Source organism: Neomonachus schauinslandi, chromosome 11 (assembly GCF_002201575.2).
Source record: "Neomonachus schauinslandi chromosome 11, ASM220157v2, whole genome shotgun sequence".
In the NCBI taxonomy this organism is placed as follows: Eukaryota; Metazoa; Chordata; class Mammalia; order Carnivora; family Phocidae; genus Neomonachus; species Neomonachus schauinslandi.
Genome location: NC_058413.1, coordinates 56,645,982 through 56,664,854, shown reverse-complemented (window position 1 = coordinate 56,664,854; position 18,873 = coordinate 56,645,982). Strand labels below are relative to the sequence as shown.

Here is an 18,873-nt window from a genome sequence, read left to right as displayed (position 1 = left end):
AAGTGGTTTGGACCCAGGGTGTTCTAGGGTGCTTTACACCTATGCCACCATGGCAAGATGGCTGTAACTGTAACTGTAGTGAGCCCTGACCAGGGTTGTACCAGTATGTGCTACACTGGGGCTGCCTTAGAGGGATGACTTTTAGAGGGATGGCTTAGGCTGGTGTGGGTTAGGGCTCCAGGGCCCGCTGAGACAGTAGGCCAGCTAGGATGCCCAGACCCTGCTTCCATCTACACTATCAAGGCACTTGCCAGCTCCCCCACTGTTTGGCAGGGTTCTATGACTGGTTCCTTTATATTCTAGTTGCCCTTTTAAACCAGGGCTTTTTTTTTTTCTGTGTCAGGGCAGACGAATCTGTTCACAACCCCTCAGTACTATCTACCGCCCGCCATGGCAGTTCACAGAGTTGGTGTGGGGGTTCCCTTCCTTACTATGTCTCTATCTCTCTTGCCATTCTCTGTGTGGTTTCTTTTATGGTGAAGAAGCTGTCAGTCAGCCCTCAGGTCATCTTCGGGAGAAATTGTTCTATAAATAGGTGTTTGTGGAGGAGGTGAGTTCAGCGTCTTCCAACATCACCATCTTGGACCAGAACCAGTAGTGTTTTTCAGGTGTTCTGTATCTTACTGATTTTCTGCGTAGTTGTTCTATTAGTCATTGAGAATAGAGTATTGAAATCTTCAAGTATAATTGTAGATTTATTTCTCTTTGCAGTCTTGTCTTTGCTTCATGTGTTTTGAAACACTGTTAATAGGTGTGTAAACATTTAGAGTTATGTCTTCTTGATGAAATGACCTCTTTATCATAAGGAAATGAACTTCCTTATCCCTGGTAATATTCTTGCTCTGAAGTATACTTTGTGTGATATTAATAGCACCTCCATCTTTTTAGTAGTGTTAACAAGGTTTTTATTTTTCCATTCTTTTAAAAATTTCAATCTATTTGTGTCTTTGTATCTAAAGTGAATTTCTTATAGTTGGGTCTGGGTTTACCTTTTTGGATTTTCACATTCTTCTTGATTTGGTCCCCATAACTCCTCACTATGTTGTTAACTCAAATAATTTTGCTATGTTTCTTTGTATTTTATCCATTTAAAAAATTTGCTCTGAGTAGGAGAGTAGGTCTGAATTCTCTAGCTGTCTATTACCAGTTTTTCAATTAGCCAAAAGATATTTATCAAGCACCTAGTATGTGACATTTTTCTGGGTACCAGGGATTTAGTGGCAAGCAAATCAAAGGTCCCTGGCCTCAAGAAGCTCACATTCTAGTGGGGAAACATGTTCTTTTTTCTCTATAAACTGATTTGAAAGCAATTATTGTAAAATATATAATCTTTAAGCAAAGGCTACTTTTGGAGAGCTTCCTTTGGAGCTTCCATACCCTCACATAATGGACTTTTTTTGCCCCAGGCAGAATTGGAGGGCCACTTATAAGTTTGCCCAAAATCTTGGGGGAGGATTTTAGAATGAGCCTGAGGGAGTGGAGGTGGTTCTGACATTTAAGAGATGACTGTAAGTTCACCACACAGCACACACAGATTGGGGAAGTGACACTAAAGGGTGTGTTTATGTCTTTTCTATCCCCTACAGATATTCAGGAACCAGGCCCTGACATAGAAAATGAGTCACGGAAAACCCCTGGACTGTGGCCACCTTCCAGCCATCCTAAATTCCCAAAACTTTCAGATATCCAAACTCCCTCTGTGTCACGGAAGCCCCCAAGCACGAGGCCCTCAGACCAGCACTACCCCCCCAAGGAGGATGTGAAACCATCAGTGACCCCACAAGGGGAAGGTCAAACCACCGATGTCCCCCAAGGGGAAGGTCAAACCACCAGTGTCCCCCAGGGGGAAAGTCAAACCACCAGTGTTCCCCAGGGGGAAAGTCAAACCACCGGTGTCCCCCAAGAAGAACATCAAACCACTGATGTTCTCCCCCAGGGAAGTCATCAGACAGACTCCCTCCTCTGAATCACATTGACCCCCTGCCACTGAAATCCTGGGATTCACAGTGCCCACCAAAGAGGCCTCCATCCTGAAAATCCCAGGAGACCCCCATCGTTAAATCCTCCTGCCAGGAATCCTTTCATACAGTGCATTCCTTCTCTAGCATGTCCTCCTTCTCCTACAGGATGTCTTTGGAGACAACTTAGTCATACCTTGCCTTCTCCTCCCTCTTCCTCTCTGTGCCTAAGGGTGGCGATGCTGGGGAGTAGTCAAGAAAGGAGTGCAGAAGGGCCATTGAGGCTCTCAGGAGGACCATTCTGGTCTAGCACTTTTCGTAAAGAATGTGTCTCAAGGGGGTGGGCAAGGGAGTTGTGGTCTTGGAGTTGGAGCTAGTTGTTCTCTGTTCTCATCCTAACCCTTCATAGTACTCCCTGCTAAAGGAATGGCTTTGTGCACATCAGCATGGGAATAAAGGCGACCTCTCAGGAACCCAGAAAGTAAATGACGTATTATTTGTACCCTGTGATCACTCAGGCTGACAGAGACTAGGAGATAAGTGCAAAAGTGATGCCATCCTGAGTCAGCGAATGAGAAGTGGCACAGGCAGGAGTTGGAGTTGGGGGAAAGATCTCATCCCACACACACACACTCTAGTGTGCAATGGGATCATGGGCATAATTCTGTGCCCACTCACCAGCCCTAGGCCTTGAAGGGGAACTAGAGGATAGAACAAGAATCTGGAGCCCCTTGTGTCTGAGAGCTAAATGTTAGAAGCAGTGAACTGAGTTCCTTGTGACTTTTACCTATTCACACTCCTTTCTGAGCCTCTGTATCTCCATCGATATGATGGTGTAGGGGCAGACTATCACAGCACCTTCCTTCTGGCTCAGATTGATCCTGGGCTTCCTGTAGAACCATGTAAACATTGGTGGGGCAAAGCTGTCTCAGACAGCACATGATCATCCCAGGAAGCAGGGCTGTCTGGTTTGAGTCCCCCATTTTCACAAGCAGCCTCTCCCACACAGGTAGCTGGGGAATAGCACTCCCTGTGGAGTGTTTGGGCATCCAGATGCAGATGACCCAAGACACTTAAGGACTCAGCTCTGCTGCAGTATTAGGGGGACATAGGGGGCTGATCATAAACATGCCCTCCTCAAGGGGCTTCTCCATTGTCACTTCTCTAGGCGCTCCTCCTAGCCACAGCCTAGGAGGATGCCCCCACCCTACATAACACCTCCCCTGTCTGAAGCCCCCACCCCCATACCTGCCCAGATCATGGCCCAACTTGGTTGTTTCATCCTGGTCATAAAGTAACATTTTATAGGCACTCTCAGGACATAGGGACTTAACCCAAGGCAGCATCCTTCTTGGAGCTGTTGATGAACTAAGGAGATGTTTCTGACAGGATACAAGGGCCACTCTGGCTCCACTGGCCCTAGTTAGGGCCCAGAAGCTGGTGCCTCCTCTAGATCCCCAGCCCCTGCACACTTAGGTCCCTACCTCCCAGACTGATGTCCCAACATTTCCCCCAAACCTACCCTGGTCCCAGCCAGTCCCTTTAAGCCCCTTTCAAGCACACCTTGGGCTCCGGACCTCAAGCCCCAAACCCAGACCAGCTTAGCCCTGCACACATAGACTGAGGAGATACTTATACCAGCCACTCCCACAGGGCCCCGTCTTTGTCCCATACACACTCCCCCACTCTCTCCCCTTCCCCCAGCAAAGACACTCTAGGGCCAAAAGATTAAACACATACTTTATACTCTGAGGCGATCAGGGGAAACTGGCACAGGGGCTCAGCACTCACACTGCAATATGTAAAAGTGGTCTGTCTCCCCCATCCCAGCTGAGGATCCTGGACTTACAGGAATTAAGCCAGTCCCTTAGGTTTCAGAATATTCTTGGTTGGTTTGGTTTGGTTGGTCCCAGTACGGAGAACTAAGTGTGCTCTTGATTCCCTGTCTCAGTGGTACACAGAAAGTCAAAGGAGGTCACGTGGTAGGACTGGTCTAAGAAAGGCATCCAAGGAGCACAGGCTCTTACAACTGGGAAGGCCACGGCAAGCCAGGACTAGAACCAACCCTCAGGAGTGGATCAAGGGGAGTTCTGCATCCCAGCAAGTCTGCCTCACTGGAAGAAGGACAGGAAGCCAAGTTGGTGTAATCAGTGGCCGGCTGGCCCAGCCTCCCTGCCCAGATGGCAAAGTCCTCCCCAACCTGCAGAGGTAGCTGATGGGCCTGAGCCAGCACCACCTCCCTCACTGTTCACTTGCCACTCCTGGAGCCCCGCTGTTTGCTCATGGCCGTGAGCATCTGGCTAATATAGGAAGTCAGGAGGTCATCCATCTTGTAGCCCTGGAAACAGCAGCAAGAAGATAAACAGAGCAAAAAGTCTGACAGGACCAGCCCACTCAGACCCAGAACCCTCCCAGGAAACTGCAGAGGGAAGAGCCCTGGACAAAGGAGAATCCTGTCCTGCTCTGGACTCAGTCTCCCCAGCTGTACACTTGAAGGGTTGGACTCATCCAGCCAGATGTCTAAGGTTCTAAGTTGTTATGACCCCACGTGAAGGCCCTAGCTTGTAGGTCCCTTATATACTGGTGACTCTAAAGGCTCTACCAGTTGAGCCATGCCTTTGAAGGCCAGCTCAGTCGAAGAGGCCTCATTGCTAATGGGTCTACTGTTGAACTCAGGGGCTAAAGACTCAGTCCCCAGATACTAAAGTCACTCAAACAATAATTATTAAATGAGGGGGTCTGTTCCTCAGCCCCAAATTAAGCCGCTTTTCCAGACCTAAGCTGAGCCTCAAGTTGACCTGACTTTGGCCCAGTCTGATCCTTGATCCCAATTTCAGGCCAAGCCATGCACTCTTGTGTTGTTCTGGAGACTGAGAGAATAGCTGGAGCTGCAGGCAAAGCAGGGAAGCCCACCAGGCCTAAACAGAAGAGCTCTCACCAGTGATGTCTCACAGAGCAATTTGCTCCCACGCACCAGGTTCCCAATGGTGATGTGGAAGTAGGTGTTGCCACTACTCCAGTTGGAGATCTTGGTGAAGGGATGAGTGGTCAAGATGTCCTGGGGAAGCAGAGAAAGTTTGAAGCTGCACAGTCTGGACCCTCTGGCCTCACTTCCCTCAGTTCTAGCCCACAGACACCACCCCCTGGAAAGGTCTTGGGCCCTCAGACAGGAGGAGCAAAAAGATAGAAGCCAGCTCTGCCATGAAGCTGCTGGGGGAGGCAGGTACGTCCCCACCTCCATGCCTCATTTAGGGCCAGATGGTGGGACACCCAAGGAAGTCTGGGAGGCTGTGGGGTATGTGGGGCTGGAACTGGAAATTTGAGAGGCCTGAAGAAACTGCAACTGTGATCCTGAATGAGATGGTCCTGAGGAGGAAGACAAGAAGATGACAAGGATGGGGAGCAGGGGGCGCCTGGGTGGCTCAGTTGGTTAAGCGACTGCCTTCGGCTCAGGTCATGATCCTGGAGTCCCGGGATCGAGTCCCGCATTGGGCTCCCTGCTCGGCAGGGAGTCTGCTTCTCCCTCTGACCCTCCTCCCTCTCATGCTCTCTGTCTCTCATTCTCTCTCTCTCAAATAAAAAAATAAATAAAATCTTTAATAAAAAAAAAAAAGGATGGGGAGCAGATATGTGTGGGTGGAGAAGAATCCCAAAGAAGTATGTGAGAAGAATGACCAAGAGAGATAAGAGGAAAACCAAGAACGTGGGGCACATGAGCACAAGGGGAAGGTGGTGTCCACTGACACCCTTTGCCAATGGTCCAGTTGTATCCCTCCTCGGTATGTAGTAGGACTGTGCTTCCTGGTTCCCTTGGTGAGGACTTCTCTGGCCCATGAATGCAAGTAGCAGTTACACCCCCCCGCCCCAACATGGAGTCTGCCATCCTGACCAATAGGGACAGAGAGCACCGTTGAAGGAAGAAATGGTTGGTAGGGTCCAGTGATGCTGATAGGCCAAGTACTAACAAGTTCATTGGATTTAGTAGCAAGGTGTTGGCTAGTAACTCTAGGAGAGCAATTTTGATGGAGCAGGGAAGAAAGTAGACAAAACACAGATAACCTCTCAGGATATGTGGCCAAGAGGGCAGATGAAGTGAGGATAGTGGCCAGCAGGGGCTCTTCGGGGGTTGGGTCTGGGCACTGTTGTTAGAGGTGCAGACAGAGAAGTCCACCTCCCCACCCCTGCTTTCCCCTGTCACTGCTCACCTTGGTTCTGGGATCGATGAGGCTGACCCCATACTTATTGATGGCAATTAAGAGGATCTCAGGGAAGTTTGGCTCCGTAGTTTGCTAGCAAAGAGAGCCAGAAACCATCAGATCTAGCGGGGGGAGCCCAGAGCAGGAAAAGCTGGGTGCTAGGATTAAGTTGCCTTCTCTTGCTGCCTGCTCCATGCCAGGGGTGCAGCAGAGCTGGCGGCCCTGCCACAACCTCATGGCTTCCACCTCTGCTGGGCCCTCAGTGCCACCCAGATCCCTTCCTGGGTCCCCAAATGACCCCATCTCCCACCCTCCCCGGTGGCAGTTTCTTCCCTTCTCTCCTGCTTCTCTAGGAGTCTGGGCTATCTCCTCTCTCAGCCCAAAGGTCTTTCATATTTAAAAACCCTCTCTGAACTCTACCCCTGCCTCTAGCTTACCTCTGTGCCTCCCTCTCTTCCTTGCACAGCCAGACTTCTCAGAAGGCCCGTATCCAAGGCATGTAGCCAGGCCATTCCCTCCTCGCCGCCCTGACCGATCCCCACAGTTCTCCTGCCAGCCTGTCCACCATTCTCCTGCCTCTGCTCCCGCCCCTCCGGCTCACCCCCACCCTGCAGTCAGAGTGCACTTCTGGCCCCCTCAGCCCTGTTCAGAACCCTCCAGGGTCTGTCACCACCTGCAGGAGGAAACCCAACCCCCTTGCCTGTTTGCCAAGCTGCCTCACCACAATCTGCTCACTTCATACCCTACGCCCAACCATACTCAACCACTTGCACTTCCTGTGCTCCTGCTAGGCCCTCTGCCAGGAACTCCCCCCAGGGTCTTCCTGGAAAGCACAGGTGTTGCCTCCTCAGCCTTCATAGTCTGGGTAGGCCTCTGAGGCTCCACCACCTTGATGGGGGCTCCCCCTTGTCACACACAGCACAGTTCACTCTTCATTACATATTATTTGCCTCCCCTCCCAGGCTGAGCTTATGGTGGTTCCTTGTGTCCCAGGCCCGAGACATCCAGGTGGTACAAAGCTGAGGGTGCTCCCCTCCTTTCCCTTGCCAGCGCAGGTGGCAGAGGCCAGGGCTGTTTCCCACGGTCCTGGGGAGGAGTTTCTGTGCCTTCTTGCCCCTGCTCCTTGACCCCTTCCTCCTGAGAAGCCACCCATAACGTACCTTCACCTCAAAGAAAGCTGAACCAAAGGTGGGCCACTTGAAGATGAGCTTTAGGAAGGCTAGCTTGGCTTCCTCCTTGGACTTCCCTGCATGCTTGTTGAAGTAGGCGACGATAGACTGCCGGGGGAATGTGGGTCAGAGGCCTCTCCCCTGTCACTCCTATCCCACCTGCACTGTCAGCTGTCATGGGCCCTGGGGGGCCAGGCATATGGTGGGGGTCCTAGAGGCCATGAAGGGCTCCCCCCTTATCCCAGTTAATGGAATCCTGATCTCCCTCCCCTCCCCACCCTCCCCTAAGCAAGCAGGCGCAAGAGTATCAAGTAAAATCAGGTCACCATGGTAACCAGGACAGGGCAGATTACTACCAAGCAGCCAGGTGAGGCCTTTGCCTGGAAGACTGGATACTAAAGCAAGTGGAAGGGAAAATGGGAGGGGGACTTTATCATACACAGGGGCCACAAGAGAGACTTCTCTGGGCTGCTGGCCAGCACCTTCCCCCTGACCCTTGGGGTGCCCGGAGACCCATTCATCAGTGTCCCTAGTCCTGCTGCCTCCTCCATACTCACCCGCTTCCAGTCGTCAGGTGAGATCTGCCGGATGAGGTCCTGGGGCACCAGCTCCCGTAGCAGCTTGGGGATACTGGGGAAGTAGGACTTGTCCTCCTCGAACTTGACCCTGTAGATCAGCGCCCCCAGCTGCAGCACCTCCTCCCGCGTGCACTTGTGGTAGCCTCGGAGATACTTGGGCAACTCCTACCAGAGGCAGAGCAGGTCGTAGGCGCGGAGGGAACTGAAGGAAGCAGGCTCCTTCCCTACCAGGCTGAGGAGGGTCTACTGCCTTAGCCCACATCTGGGCCTACCTGTCAGCCTCGGCTGACACTGTGTCCCCAGGGGAGGTGGGAGGGAAGTAGCAATCATGCCCGCACAGATGCAGCATGTTACAGTTGGAAAGCAGAGCCATGTATGAATATTCTTTCCTCCTCCCCTCATCAGAATCTGGTGAGGTGAGCAGCCCCATTTCAAAGACGGAGAAACTCAGAGTGACGGCTGGTGAACCTGAGACTGTTCCACAGCCCTAATCTTCCGAGCCTGTCCTCCCTTGAGAAAAGCCTCTCAGGCTGACCCCCTCCTCCCATTGTGTTCCCTGGAGACCAGCTGGCTTCATCAGCAGCACCAGCCCCTTCCCCACTTTGAACTTCCAGACCCAGAAACAGAGAAACTGAGGACGAGGAGTGGACCAAAAGCAAAAATGAAGCCTCTAAAGGGCCAACGCCATCCACAGCCTAACAACTGTCTTACCCACTCTTTGAAGCATAGGGAAACTGAGGCTGGCCTGAGGACACACTGCAGATTAGAAACCTGAATCAATTATTATCCATCCACCTTTTCATCTACTCACCCACCTATCTACCCATCCATACCCATCCATCCATCCGCCCACCCAGATGGTTCTACCTACCCACGTCCATTTCCAATTTGTCCATCTATCCACCCACCAATAGCCACCCATAAGTTCATTCACCATCCATCTTTCCACCCATTCATTCTCTGAGTCACTGCCTATTCACCCATCCACCAAGCCAACACATATTCGTTGAGCATCTACTATGAGCCAGGCCCTTTAAGCAACAACATATACCCTCCCTACTCTCATAGAATTTGTAGTCAAGGCAAGAACAGACAACCATCCCCCAAAGTCAATGTATAATTACGATCTTTGAAGGAACTGTTCCCAGTGCTATAGCAGCATATAATTAGTTGACCTGATCTAGTCTTGGGAACAGGGAACACTTCCCTTATGATGATTGAAATAACATCTAAAAGCTCAGTAGGTGAAGGAAAGACCCGAGGGAAGAGCTTCCCAAAGAGAGAATATTACAAAGGCTTCCTAGCATACCTGAGAATTTGAAAAAATATAGCTGGAGTGAAGTGAACAATGGGATGCTGGGTATAAGACAAGGCAGCAGAAATAGCTAGTGGCACTCCCATGCAGGGCCACAGTCAGGATTTGGGGTTCTACCTTGAAAGCCATGGGAATCCATGGTCCCAAAAGCATGATGACCCCCTGTAGAGAATGGGTTCAAAGGGGGGGTGGTATGGACAGGGGAGCTCAGGGGAAAGTTTACCAGCTTCATCCAAATGAGAAGATGATGGACTGACCCGAGTGGGTACAGGTGGTAATGGACAGATGGGGATGGATTTTAGAGAGATTTGGGAGATGAAGTCATCAGGTGAATGATTTGGGACAGAGGAAAGGAGGCAGAGGGAGGTGTTAAGGCTGATGGGGGTTTCTGCATTGGGGGAACTGACAGCTGACATTCACGTTGCCATTCACTACATGGGCACCATGGGGAGAGGCAGAGCTCATGTATAAATGAGCCCTGCCGACTCCCAGGCCAGGGTTCTCTTTACCATGGCAGTCACCAGCTCTGCCTCCCCCAGCCTTCCCAGCATCCTGGGCCATCTGCCCCACAGGAAAAGGTACGTGGGCTAGCCCAGAAAAGATCGCGGAGTCTGCCATTGTGAAGACATGGAATCAAACCCCGGTTCCACCTGCCCTATCGTCTTAATTACATCAATCTCTCTGCGTCTCAGTTTCTCGCTCTGTAAAATGGGAACAACATGCCTACTTGTTGGGGTTTGCTGGGAGGGCAAAATGAGTGAAAAGTGCCAGACACAGACTAGAGGTTCAACATGAGGGTTGAACCTCTAGTCTGGGTAGAGGGAAGCCAGGGCAAGGGGTGGGGGGTGAGCCCTCTGCTGCAGGAATCTGGGGTTCTACTCAAGGTAGAACCCCAAATCCTGACTGTGGCCCTGCATGGGAGTGCCACTAGCTATTTCTGCTGCCTTGTCTTATACCCAGCATCCCATTGTTCACTTCACTCCAGCTATATTTTTTCAAATTCTCAGGTATGCTAGGAAGCCTTTGTAATATTCTCTCTTTGGGAAGCTCTTCCCTCGGGTCTTTCCTTCACCTACTGAGCTTTTAGATGTTATTTCAATCATCATAAGGGAAGTGTTCCCTGTTCCCAAGACTAGATCATGAGTGGACCACGAGGGCACCTGGTAGGTGAGCGAGGGCACGATTCCTGCGGCAGAGGGCTCACCCCCCACCCCCTGCCTTGGCTTCCCGTAGGCACATGCTTGTGCTGGAAAGCATTTACAGATTCACACAGGCCTTGGATACACCCGGATATGCCCAGGTAGAGCAGCAGAACCTGGAATTCAGAGGACAGCCCCTCACCAAGGGAAGGGTGTGAACAGGTGGGGATTAAGAGCCCAGAAGAAAGTACAAGGCCCTGAGGAAGGAGAAGAGTGTGAGGCTGAGCCAGTCCTCAGGATCCCAGCAGGAATCTCTCGGAGGCCTTGCCATTACAGGCCTCTGCCCCTGCAAGGACAGCAGGTTCCTGCTTTCCCAAAGTATCGCAGGGCCAGCAGCACGTGGAGGCAGCCACGGTAGAGAGGCGCTAGGCAGCTCACCTGGTAATAGTGGAAGATGGAATCGGCCATCGGGTCCTTCCCGGGCACCGTGGTGGTCCACAGCTTCTTCATGAAGAATACCTGGTAGGTGAGCGAGGGCACGATTCCTGCGGCAGAGGGCAGTCGGTCACCCAGAAGGGCCCAGCACAGAGGGTCGCCCAGCACCAGGCCCCGGAGGAGGCCCGAGCTCGGGTCCCACCCAGGTGGGCCTCGCAGTTACGGCCCAAGCCAGCACCTGCCCCATTCCGGGCCTCACATGATCCCAGGACCCAGCCTCACATTACCATCCTTGACGGGCCGTGCTTTCTTTATCCAGTCTGTCAGGTGTCGAACAAAGTCGAAGAAGAAGTCATTCTCGGGGACACTAATGACCTAGGGACAGGCACATTGCAGTCCACTCATTTTAGTTCCAGCAATAGTGAGTTTTCTCACTTTCTCACTCAAGGCCCTCCTGGTGGCCCTTTCTTGCAGCCAGAAGGGGTGTCCCACCCTGCCCTGACTGTGCCTGTTGAATGTCTCTAGAATACAGCCCACTTCCTGCCCAGGGTGACAGTCATTCCATTTGTCATTCAGCAAAGACCACCTGCACACCTCCCTAGACCCTGGGGAGAAAGCCAAGAATGAGGCCCAGTCCCCCTTTGGACATTCTCCAACATCCATGGCCTGCTCCTCCCACAGGCTCCAAGCTCCTCTGGGTCCAGGACCTCACTGAGATCACCTCTGGTTCCCAGTGTCTGGCACAGGGACAGTTGTGAAATGAGGAGACAGACATGGATGCACGGGGAACTGTGAGTGAGCACCTAATCTACCTGACGGGGTCAGGGAAGCCTTCCCACAGGAAGAGGCTCTAAAGCTGGGCCCTTGACCTCTACAGACACAGAAGTGGGGGTGAGCAGTATGGCATGGTGCCAGGGGCCTGTGCCTTGGAGTCAGACCTCTTTGGGTCTGCGTCCTTGCTGTGTGACTTTGGATGAGTTACTTAACCTTTCTGAGCCCAGGTTTTGTGATCTGTTCGGTGGGGCTAATCACCCTCTCATTTCAAGGGTTATCTCAAGGGTTAATTGGTCTCAGCATGGCAGCTGAGTGACCAGTCAAATCAAATCTGGAAAGTACACGTGTGTTGAGGCAGAGTGCTGAGCTTGGTGTATCCAGAACCTAAAGTACCACATGGCTCTCAAGAGGTTTGAGGCCATGCTCTGCTATGTGTCAGAAGAGAAAGATTAAGGGAAGGCTGCTACAAGTAAGGGGGCCCTTGCAGGGATGTGTGAAGGACAGGGACACAGTCAGATGCCACATGGAAGCACAACTCTCTCCTCCCCTCACTCGCTCCCTCATTCTCTCTCCCCTCCCTGCTGCCCCGCGAGCCCCTAGCTCCTATGGCCCAAGCAAATGTTCCAACAGACAGACCAACAGGGGTCTGACAGGAAGCCAATGACCCACGACCCACCTTGTCTGCAATTTTGACAAAGAGGCTGAATCCCTCTGAGGACTTGAGGAGCAGCCGGGCTGCGATGTTCTGGCAGAAGTCTTTGGCCTTAGTGCTGGACTCCACCTCAAAGGCCTGGGGAGTGTCGGGATCAGGGGTGGTTACTTGGCTCTAGCAAGGCCTCTGCTGGGCTTCTTGCATCCCTCTGTCTGTGCCTGCAACTAAATTGAGCCCCCTCCCATTCCCTCCTCTCCCCTCCCCTCCGCTCCCATTGAGGGCACCCTCGAAGGGAGGGGTTTCCCCATGGGTCTAGAGCTGGGCATGGCATTTAAGAAAAGGAAAAAGTCAACTTCTGTCTGGGTTTTCCCAGATCGTGTCCTCCCCAGCCTCCAGGCGGACTTGGCCTCTGCTTCCAGGGTTCTGGGCCTGGCTACACAAAGCATGGTGGATGAGAGGCCCAGGGAGCACAGCTGGGCAGGGTGATTGGGAGGAGAGGCTGGAGGAAGAAGAAAGCAAATTCCAGAAAGGGGAAGAAAAAAGAGAGAGGGAAAGCAGCCTGCGGTGGAGGTGGGGGCACTGCTTCATGTAACCTTCCACTGGAGAGACAGGAAAGGATGTGTTCGTTTCTTGTCCTTGTCACTGGAATCCTGTTATGGCATTTCTGAGTCTCTAGTCTCTAGACTAGTTTTAAAACTGCTTTTCAAACTACAAGTTTCAGTGCTGGACTCATTTATCTGAATGAGCCCCTGTGCTGAGATGGAGCAGGGAGCGGCGGTCAAGAAGCAGCCTGACCTAATGGGCATGACGAGGAGACAAACAGGACCTTTGGACAAGGAGACCCACAACCAGGTCAGGTGGGGAGGAACGAAGGGGCCCGCAGGAAAGTGGGCTTGGGCGGGGGGCCGGGTAGGGGCAGGTGGGCCTGTGCCCAGGTACAGAGGTGGCACTGGACAGAGCTCAGCTCAGAGGGAGGGAGCACTTTTCTCCGAGCCAGAGCCTCCTCAGAGAGGGAAGAACGATCTTCCCAAGGAAGCTGCTGGAGACAACAGGAGGTCGGCCCGGGAACCCCAGGTCTCCTGACCCAGAGAGTCTCTAGCCTCTCAGCTGAGCCCTGACTCCACTGAGGAGCAGGAGGGTGGGGGCAAATGTGGGGATGGCAGGGGAGAGGCACCAGGGCTGCTCCCTGTGTCCTCAGGGAGCCTGGTCCTTCAGGAGCATCCAGTGACCAGGAAGCCGGCAGCCCTCACCTCATCGGTGTCATCAGGAAAGTAGACCTTGTGGAAAATCTGGGTGGTTTTGTGCTGGATGGCCTCCACCTCCACCAGGTGTGGGGGGTACTTCCGGGACCCATTTCTGAAAACCAGGAGAGGGGTGGAGGGGCAGTCAGGAGCCAGCGGGTTCACGGGGCCATGGGGAGCAGGGAACAGAGGGAACTTTGGAGCCAGACCCCAGTTCTAATTCCTGTCCACCACTTCCTACCAGGTGACAGTCACTTAACCTCTCAGAGCCTCCAGCTCCTCAACTGTAGAAGGACAAGAGAAGAGAAGCCCGCACCCAGGCCTGAGGCGGAGGAGGAAGTGGGCTTCTGCAGAACAGGAGGCCGCAAGGCATGCAGCTGCCCTCCTGAGAAGCTGTGTCCCGAATGGGCCCTGCGTGCTGCGACCTGGGGCTGGCTGGCAGCCGCGGTACCCCAGGGACACGTCCCACCTCATCCCCAAGGGACACCCACAAGCCCGGCGTGGCTGGGAACACCTCCCCGCCCCTGCCCCGAGCTCTTGGCCCTCTGCCTCTGCTCTTCGGGGGCCGCCGCACCTCAGGGCTTTCTGGAGGCGCTGCAGGCAGTCGAGGGCGAGCGGGCAGTGCTTGCGGGACTGCACGAAGCGCTGCACGTGTGGCAGGAGGATGTTGCTGGGCGGGAAGAGGCCCGTGCACAGCCAGAGCAGCTCCCAGCCCCGCTCCTCGCTATACCTGCCAGAAGAGGCGCGGGCTCCGGCAGGGGTACACAGGCCAGCCGTGGGCCTGAGGACCCCAAGGGGCCGCACGTCCCTCGGCTCCTCACCGCGGCAGCACGTGCCTGCCGTGACCCACCTCCCCGGCAGCCAGACCCAGGTAGTGCTACTCAGAGTGTGGCCGGCCAAGCCACACTGGGCCACGCCGTCCCCAGCGACATGGAGGTCAGGTGCTCGTGCCAGAATGAAAGTCAGCTGTGTCAACCAAGCACTCTTGGTTCAGCTAAGATTCTGTTTCTTGGCAAGACTTTCCTATGAAGGAAGCAGTGTGTGATTTGTGTCCTGGCGGAAGCTCTTTAACTCATCTATCCTTTGAGTAGCACAGAGTTAGGCTCCATCGGGCACCACTCTGAGCTCCTTGGGCCTGATAGGAGAGAACCATCGAGGGCTTCTAGGAGGAGGTGGCATTTGATCTCGGTTTTGAGGGCTGAGGCAAATTCTGATACGCAAAAAAGGCGATAAATGCTGGCTGCGGGCATAGCATGTATAAAGGTTTGGCAGTGAGAAGTGATCTGATGTATGGTTCGATGGTGGATTTTGTAAGAGGTGCAGAAAATGGCAACGCTGAGGAGGGAGTTGGGGATCTGGGTGTAAGGGGAGAGGGTGGGGCTTCCCTCAGGCTCTAAGACTTCGCATGGGCCTGACTTCCGTTCCTGCCACGGTCCGGCCCAGCAGGGAGAAAGTGACACACTCTGGGACTCAACACCTTCAGCCCGTGAGAGTTTTCAGCCGGAGCTTCCAACTGCTGGCCCGCAGAGCGCAGCCCGCTCCAGGCTGGGACATGGGCTCATGGGTGGAACCTGCAGGCAGACAGTGGAGTCTGGGCTGGGGAGGGGTGTCTAGAGGAGGTTCGGGCAGTGAGTGGCAGGAAGTTTAGGAGGAGCTGGTGCAGTTAAACTTGGAGGAGGACAGATTCAGAGGGCGCAGCCACCACCTCTTGGTTCTTAACCAGACTCCCTTGGGCCTTGAGGCAGAGGTGGTCCATGAGGGGGCCTGAGGTCCCTGTCCTGAGTGACGAAGCACTGCTACCTGCCTCGGGAGGGAGGGAGCTCCCTGTCATGGTGAGTAGCTGTGAGCACTAGTAGGGGAGGCTGCCCCTCACCCGCCTACCACTCCCACCCACCTGATGTGGTTGTCGGTCAGCTGCTTCAGGATATGCACATACACCTCATCCTTGAGAGGCTCGGCCTTTAGGGCGCCCTCAAAGATCTGGTCAGTGAGCTCGTTGACCGAGCGCGTCCTCTTGGATGGGTAGTCGCCCATGTACTTGAGCATGGGTGGGACGCCGTCAAGGAAGGGCTTGTGACCGATGGGGTGAACACTGACCCAGGAGGCCACTCTCTCTAACGGGGTCTGCCTCTAACCAACTGTGTGGCTCTGGGCCTCAGACTACTCACTCAGGAAAGGTCCGACCTCCTGTTGTCTCCCCGCCACCCAGCTCTCCATGCCGACTGCCCACCCTCTCCTAAACTCCTCTGGCTACCTCCTCACCAGTGGTCCCACCCCACATCCAAAGTCCTCACAGCAACCAGGACGGACGTTCCAAATCACAAATCTGACTGTGCCACCCCGCCGCTTAGTGGCTCCTCGTGGCCTTAAGATGCAGTCCAAGCTTGTTAATGGGACTTGGGAACCCTTCATTAGTCAGCCCACATCTTCAGATTTTCTTCTAGGCCTCTGCCCTCCACCTGTGCTGAATCATTTTGTGATTCAGGGATTTGGGGCATGCTCATTCTGTCTGGAACACTCCCCACTCATCTCTCCTTTGACTGACTAGGACCTGCTCAGTCTTCAGGTCTCAGCCTAGATACCCCTTCTTCCAGGAAGGCCATCCTGCCCTCCTCCAAGCCCACATCAGTTCTGCCCCATCACAGCACTGTCCCGATCAGCATGTCTGCCCTTTTCGGCTGTAAGCACCATGAGGCCAGGGACTGGGTCTGGTCAGAGCTATGTCTTCATGCCCGGCCTAGCACATGACACAGTACACATCTGTGAACCGAATGACGGGATCAGAGGAGACAATGGATTAGGCGGCCCCTGTAAGGGTAAGCCGCCACTGTAAGGTGCCAGCAAATGGATCTGCATCCCTCCACACTGCCCAGGACCCAACCAGGCCCCTCAGAAGGAAGGAGGTATCTGGATGAAAACCCTAGAGGCAGGGGCCCGGTGCCCCCCTCCCCTGGGGTCCCCCTCCTTGGGGCCCCTGCCCTGCCCTTCCATGGTGCCCACCCCCACAGGTGTGGATATCAATGAAGGCCATGCAGGCCTCCTGTGAGAGCTCCTCGCTGCCCAGGATCTTCTTGAGCAGTGCCTGCTTGAGTGGCTCCCGTGTGTGGCTCCACAGCCGGTCCTTGCCACGGGCCTTGGATACCATCACCCGGCTCAGCGTGTGCTTGGGTGGGGGCCTGACACAACACAGTCGGCACTGACCCCCAGGTTGTAAGACCTGCCTCTCTCCTACCTGTGCATGGAGGCTGAAGGCCCCGTTCTTCCCTGTTGCACTGAGTGACCTGGGATGAGTCACCATCCCTCCCTGGACCCTACTTTCTCACCTAGAAAACCAGCCCTGCCCACCTCCATGGCCTCCTCCCCTCTGTCCCTCTCTGCTTTCCCCGCTCTGGCCTTGGCATGTGCTGCCTGCAGCACTCCTCCACCCGGGTCACCCCCTGTACAGCTCGGCTCAGATACCACCTCCTCCAGGAAGCCTGTCCCCTGTCTCTACCCCCATCCCCCAGCATCCCCGCCATAATGCTGGGCACACACAATCACAGCTGCCCAGTTTTGTGCCTAGCTCCCCACCGGGACTGTGAGTTGGTGAGGCAGGCACAGGCATGGGTTGTGAGTGCCCAGGACCCCACCTGGGGTGGCCACAGTCATGGTATCTTAAATGAAGGAAGAATAAAATGACACAAGAAGGGTCATCTCAGTAGATAGAAACTGCCCTCCTGCTCCCTGATAGGAGCATCCCAAGGCAACCCCACCACACTGACTAGAGTAGCAGAAGCCTATAGCTCACTCTCCTGGCCTCCCTCTACCCTTTCTCCATCACCTGAAATAGTCGTAGGAAAATTCCTCCAGCGTATAGGGCTTGGCGCGCACCTCAGGCTCCGCTGTCCGCAGCTGCAAGAGGCGGACAACGTCCTGTCTCTGGTCAGGGGTCATGGTGACCAGGGCCTAGAGACCAAGAGACAGGGGGCTGAGGTCAGCTCTTTATCTGGGGCCCCTGGGATCAACATGGTAAAACCCAGAGCCTTCTGGACTGGGGCTGGGAAAGATTGCTGCCATGGGGTTGACCCTCACCCTATTCTGACCCTGGGAGCCCTCCATCATGCTGGACTCAGGATCATTTCTTTAATACCCTGTGTCTGAACCAGGATGGGTCAGTCAGAAAGCCTGGATGGAGCAGGGAGATGTGGTATGAGTACGGCCCAGTCAACAGAGTCTAGCTCAGCAACTGTCTGGAAAGCCAGGCTCTGAGTCTTCAGGGCTGTGATCCAGAAGAACCACGGCCTCCCTTCCAAGCTCTGCTCGCAGGCAGTGCGAGGTGATGCTTTCCCTTCCCCACTCTCCTCGTATCCCTCGCCCCACTTGGGGTGAGGCCCAGGCAGATCCTCATCTGATGCAGTTTCTAGGCCACTTGCCACCCAGCACAGGTTTGACAGCTTCCCCAGCTTGAAGTTTGTGGTCCTGTAAGACCCCCAGACCATCTTCACAGGAACTGCAGACCATGAATCTATTATAATTCCTCACTCCATTTTACAGATACAGGAAGAAGACAAGGAGAGGCCCAGAGGAGACTCCCATCCATGTGCCATGCCCAAGCCACATACCACAATCTCCCGCGGTGGCATGGTGACAGTGGGCATGACATACACGCAGTCGGTGGGGAAGTCCCCACGCTGCCTGGTCCTCTCATTGATGCCGTTGGCCCAGCCTGAGTTCAGGACCTGCTCTCCTGTATCATGGTCCAGGATGATGAGGTCTCCCTTGGCAAAGCTGAGGAAACCTGACTCCTCCCCTGCTGGGCAGCAGAGGTGAGCAGGGCCACATGGGGGCAGAGAGAGAGAGAGGCTGGATTGGAACATTTTTATTTGGGTTGATGACCTATAAGCTGTTCCTTCTCACTGAATAACTGAGGCCCTGTCGCTCTCATGTCTGCTCACTGGTCACCCTGCCTCCACCTTGCCACAACCCTTCACACAGACATGGCCACTGGAGCGGGCCATTCCCCTGCTCACAAGCCTTCCATGGCTCCCCATTGCCCTGGGGAGAAAGTCCACCCTCCTCAACATGCTCACAGGGCTGTTGTGGGCTGGGTTTCCTGACTTCTTCCCCTTCACTTCTCACCCTTCCCCTCTTTCCTCCCCATTCCAGCCAAACCACACTATCTGCAGTTCCCAGACACGCTTGTTTTCTCCAGCCTCTGTACTGGGTTTGTGCTCTCCTCTCTGCCTCAAACACTGTGTCCACACCTACCTCCTCCCTGAACCCCAGGCTGCATGGGGGCCTCCTGTCCAGACTCCCCGAGGCTCTGGGCTTCCCTGGTCACTGCACTGTCACAGGGATTCTCACTGTCTGTTTCCAGCCCCTCTCCCTGCTGAGAGGAGCGCCAGGGTCCGTTTTATCTCTGTCCTTTCCACGCTCT

At 54.2% G+C, this 18,873-nt stretch overlaps 1 protein-coding gene across 3 annotated transcripts in view; it reads right to left on the bottom strand.

Moving 5' to 3' along the window:
• Positions 1-3,679: 3,679 nt before the first annotated feature.
• Positions 3,680-18,873, bottom strand: part of MYO7A (myosin VIIA) — a 64,572-nt gene continuing 49,378 nt past the window's right edge. Inside the window, exons 34-47 of one of the 3 annotated variants that reach the window (XM_021704595.1) lie at positions 18,059-18,249; positions 17,278-17,402; positions 16,476-16,633; positions 15,352-15,505; positions 14,032-14,187; positions 13,467-13,572; positions 12,241-12,354; positions 11,078-11,165; positions 10,794-10,900; positions 7,881-8,066; positions 7,315-7,431; positions 6,164-6,247; positions 4,897-5,016; positions 3,680-4,296 (exon numbers count right to left, since the gene is read on the bottom strand). In XM_021704595.1, coding sequence (XP_021560270.1) covers positions 4,207-4,296; positions 4,897-5,016; positions 6,164-6,247; positions 7,315-7,431; positions 7,881-8,066; positions 10,794-10,900; positions 11,078-11,165; positions 12,241-12,354; positions 13,467-13,572; positions 14,032-14,187; positions 15,352-15,505; positions 16,476-16,633; positions 17,278-17,402; positions 18,059-18,249 — 1,796 coding nt within the window. In that variant the 3' untranslated portion in view covers positions 3,680-4,206. The remainder of the gene's footprint in view (positions 4,297-4,896; positions 5,017-6,163; positions 6,248-7,314; positions 7,432-7,880; positions 8,067-10,793; positions 10,901-11,077; positions 11,166-12,240; positions 12,355-13,466; positions 13,573-14,031; positions 14,188-15,351; positions 15,506-16,475; positions 16,634-17,277; positions 17,403-18,058; positions 18,250-18,873) is intronic. The other 2 variants (XM_044919835.1, XM_044919836.1) reach the window with 2 other exon arrangements.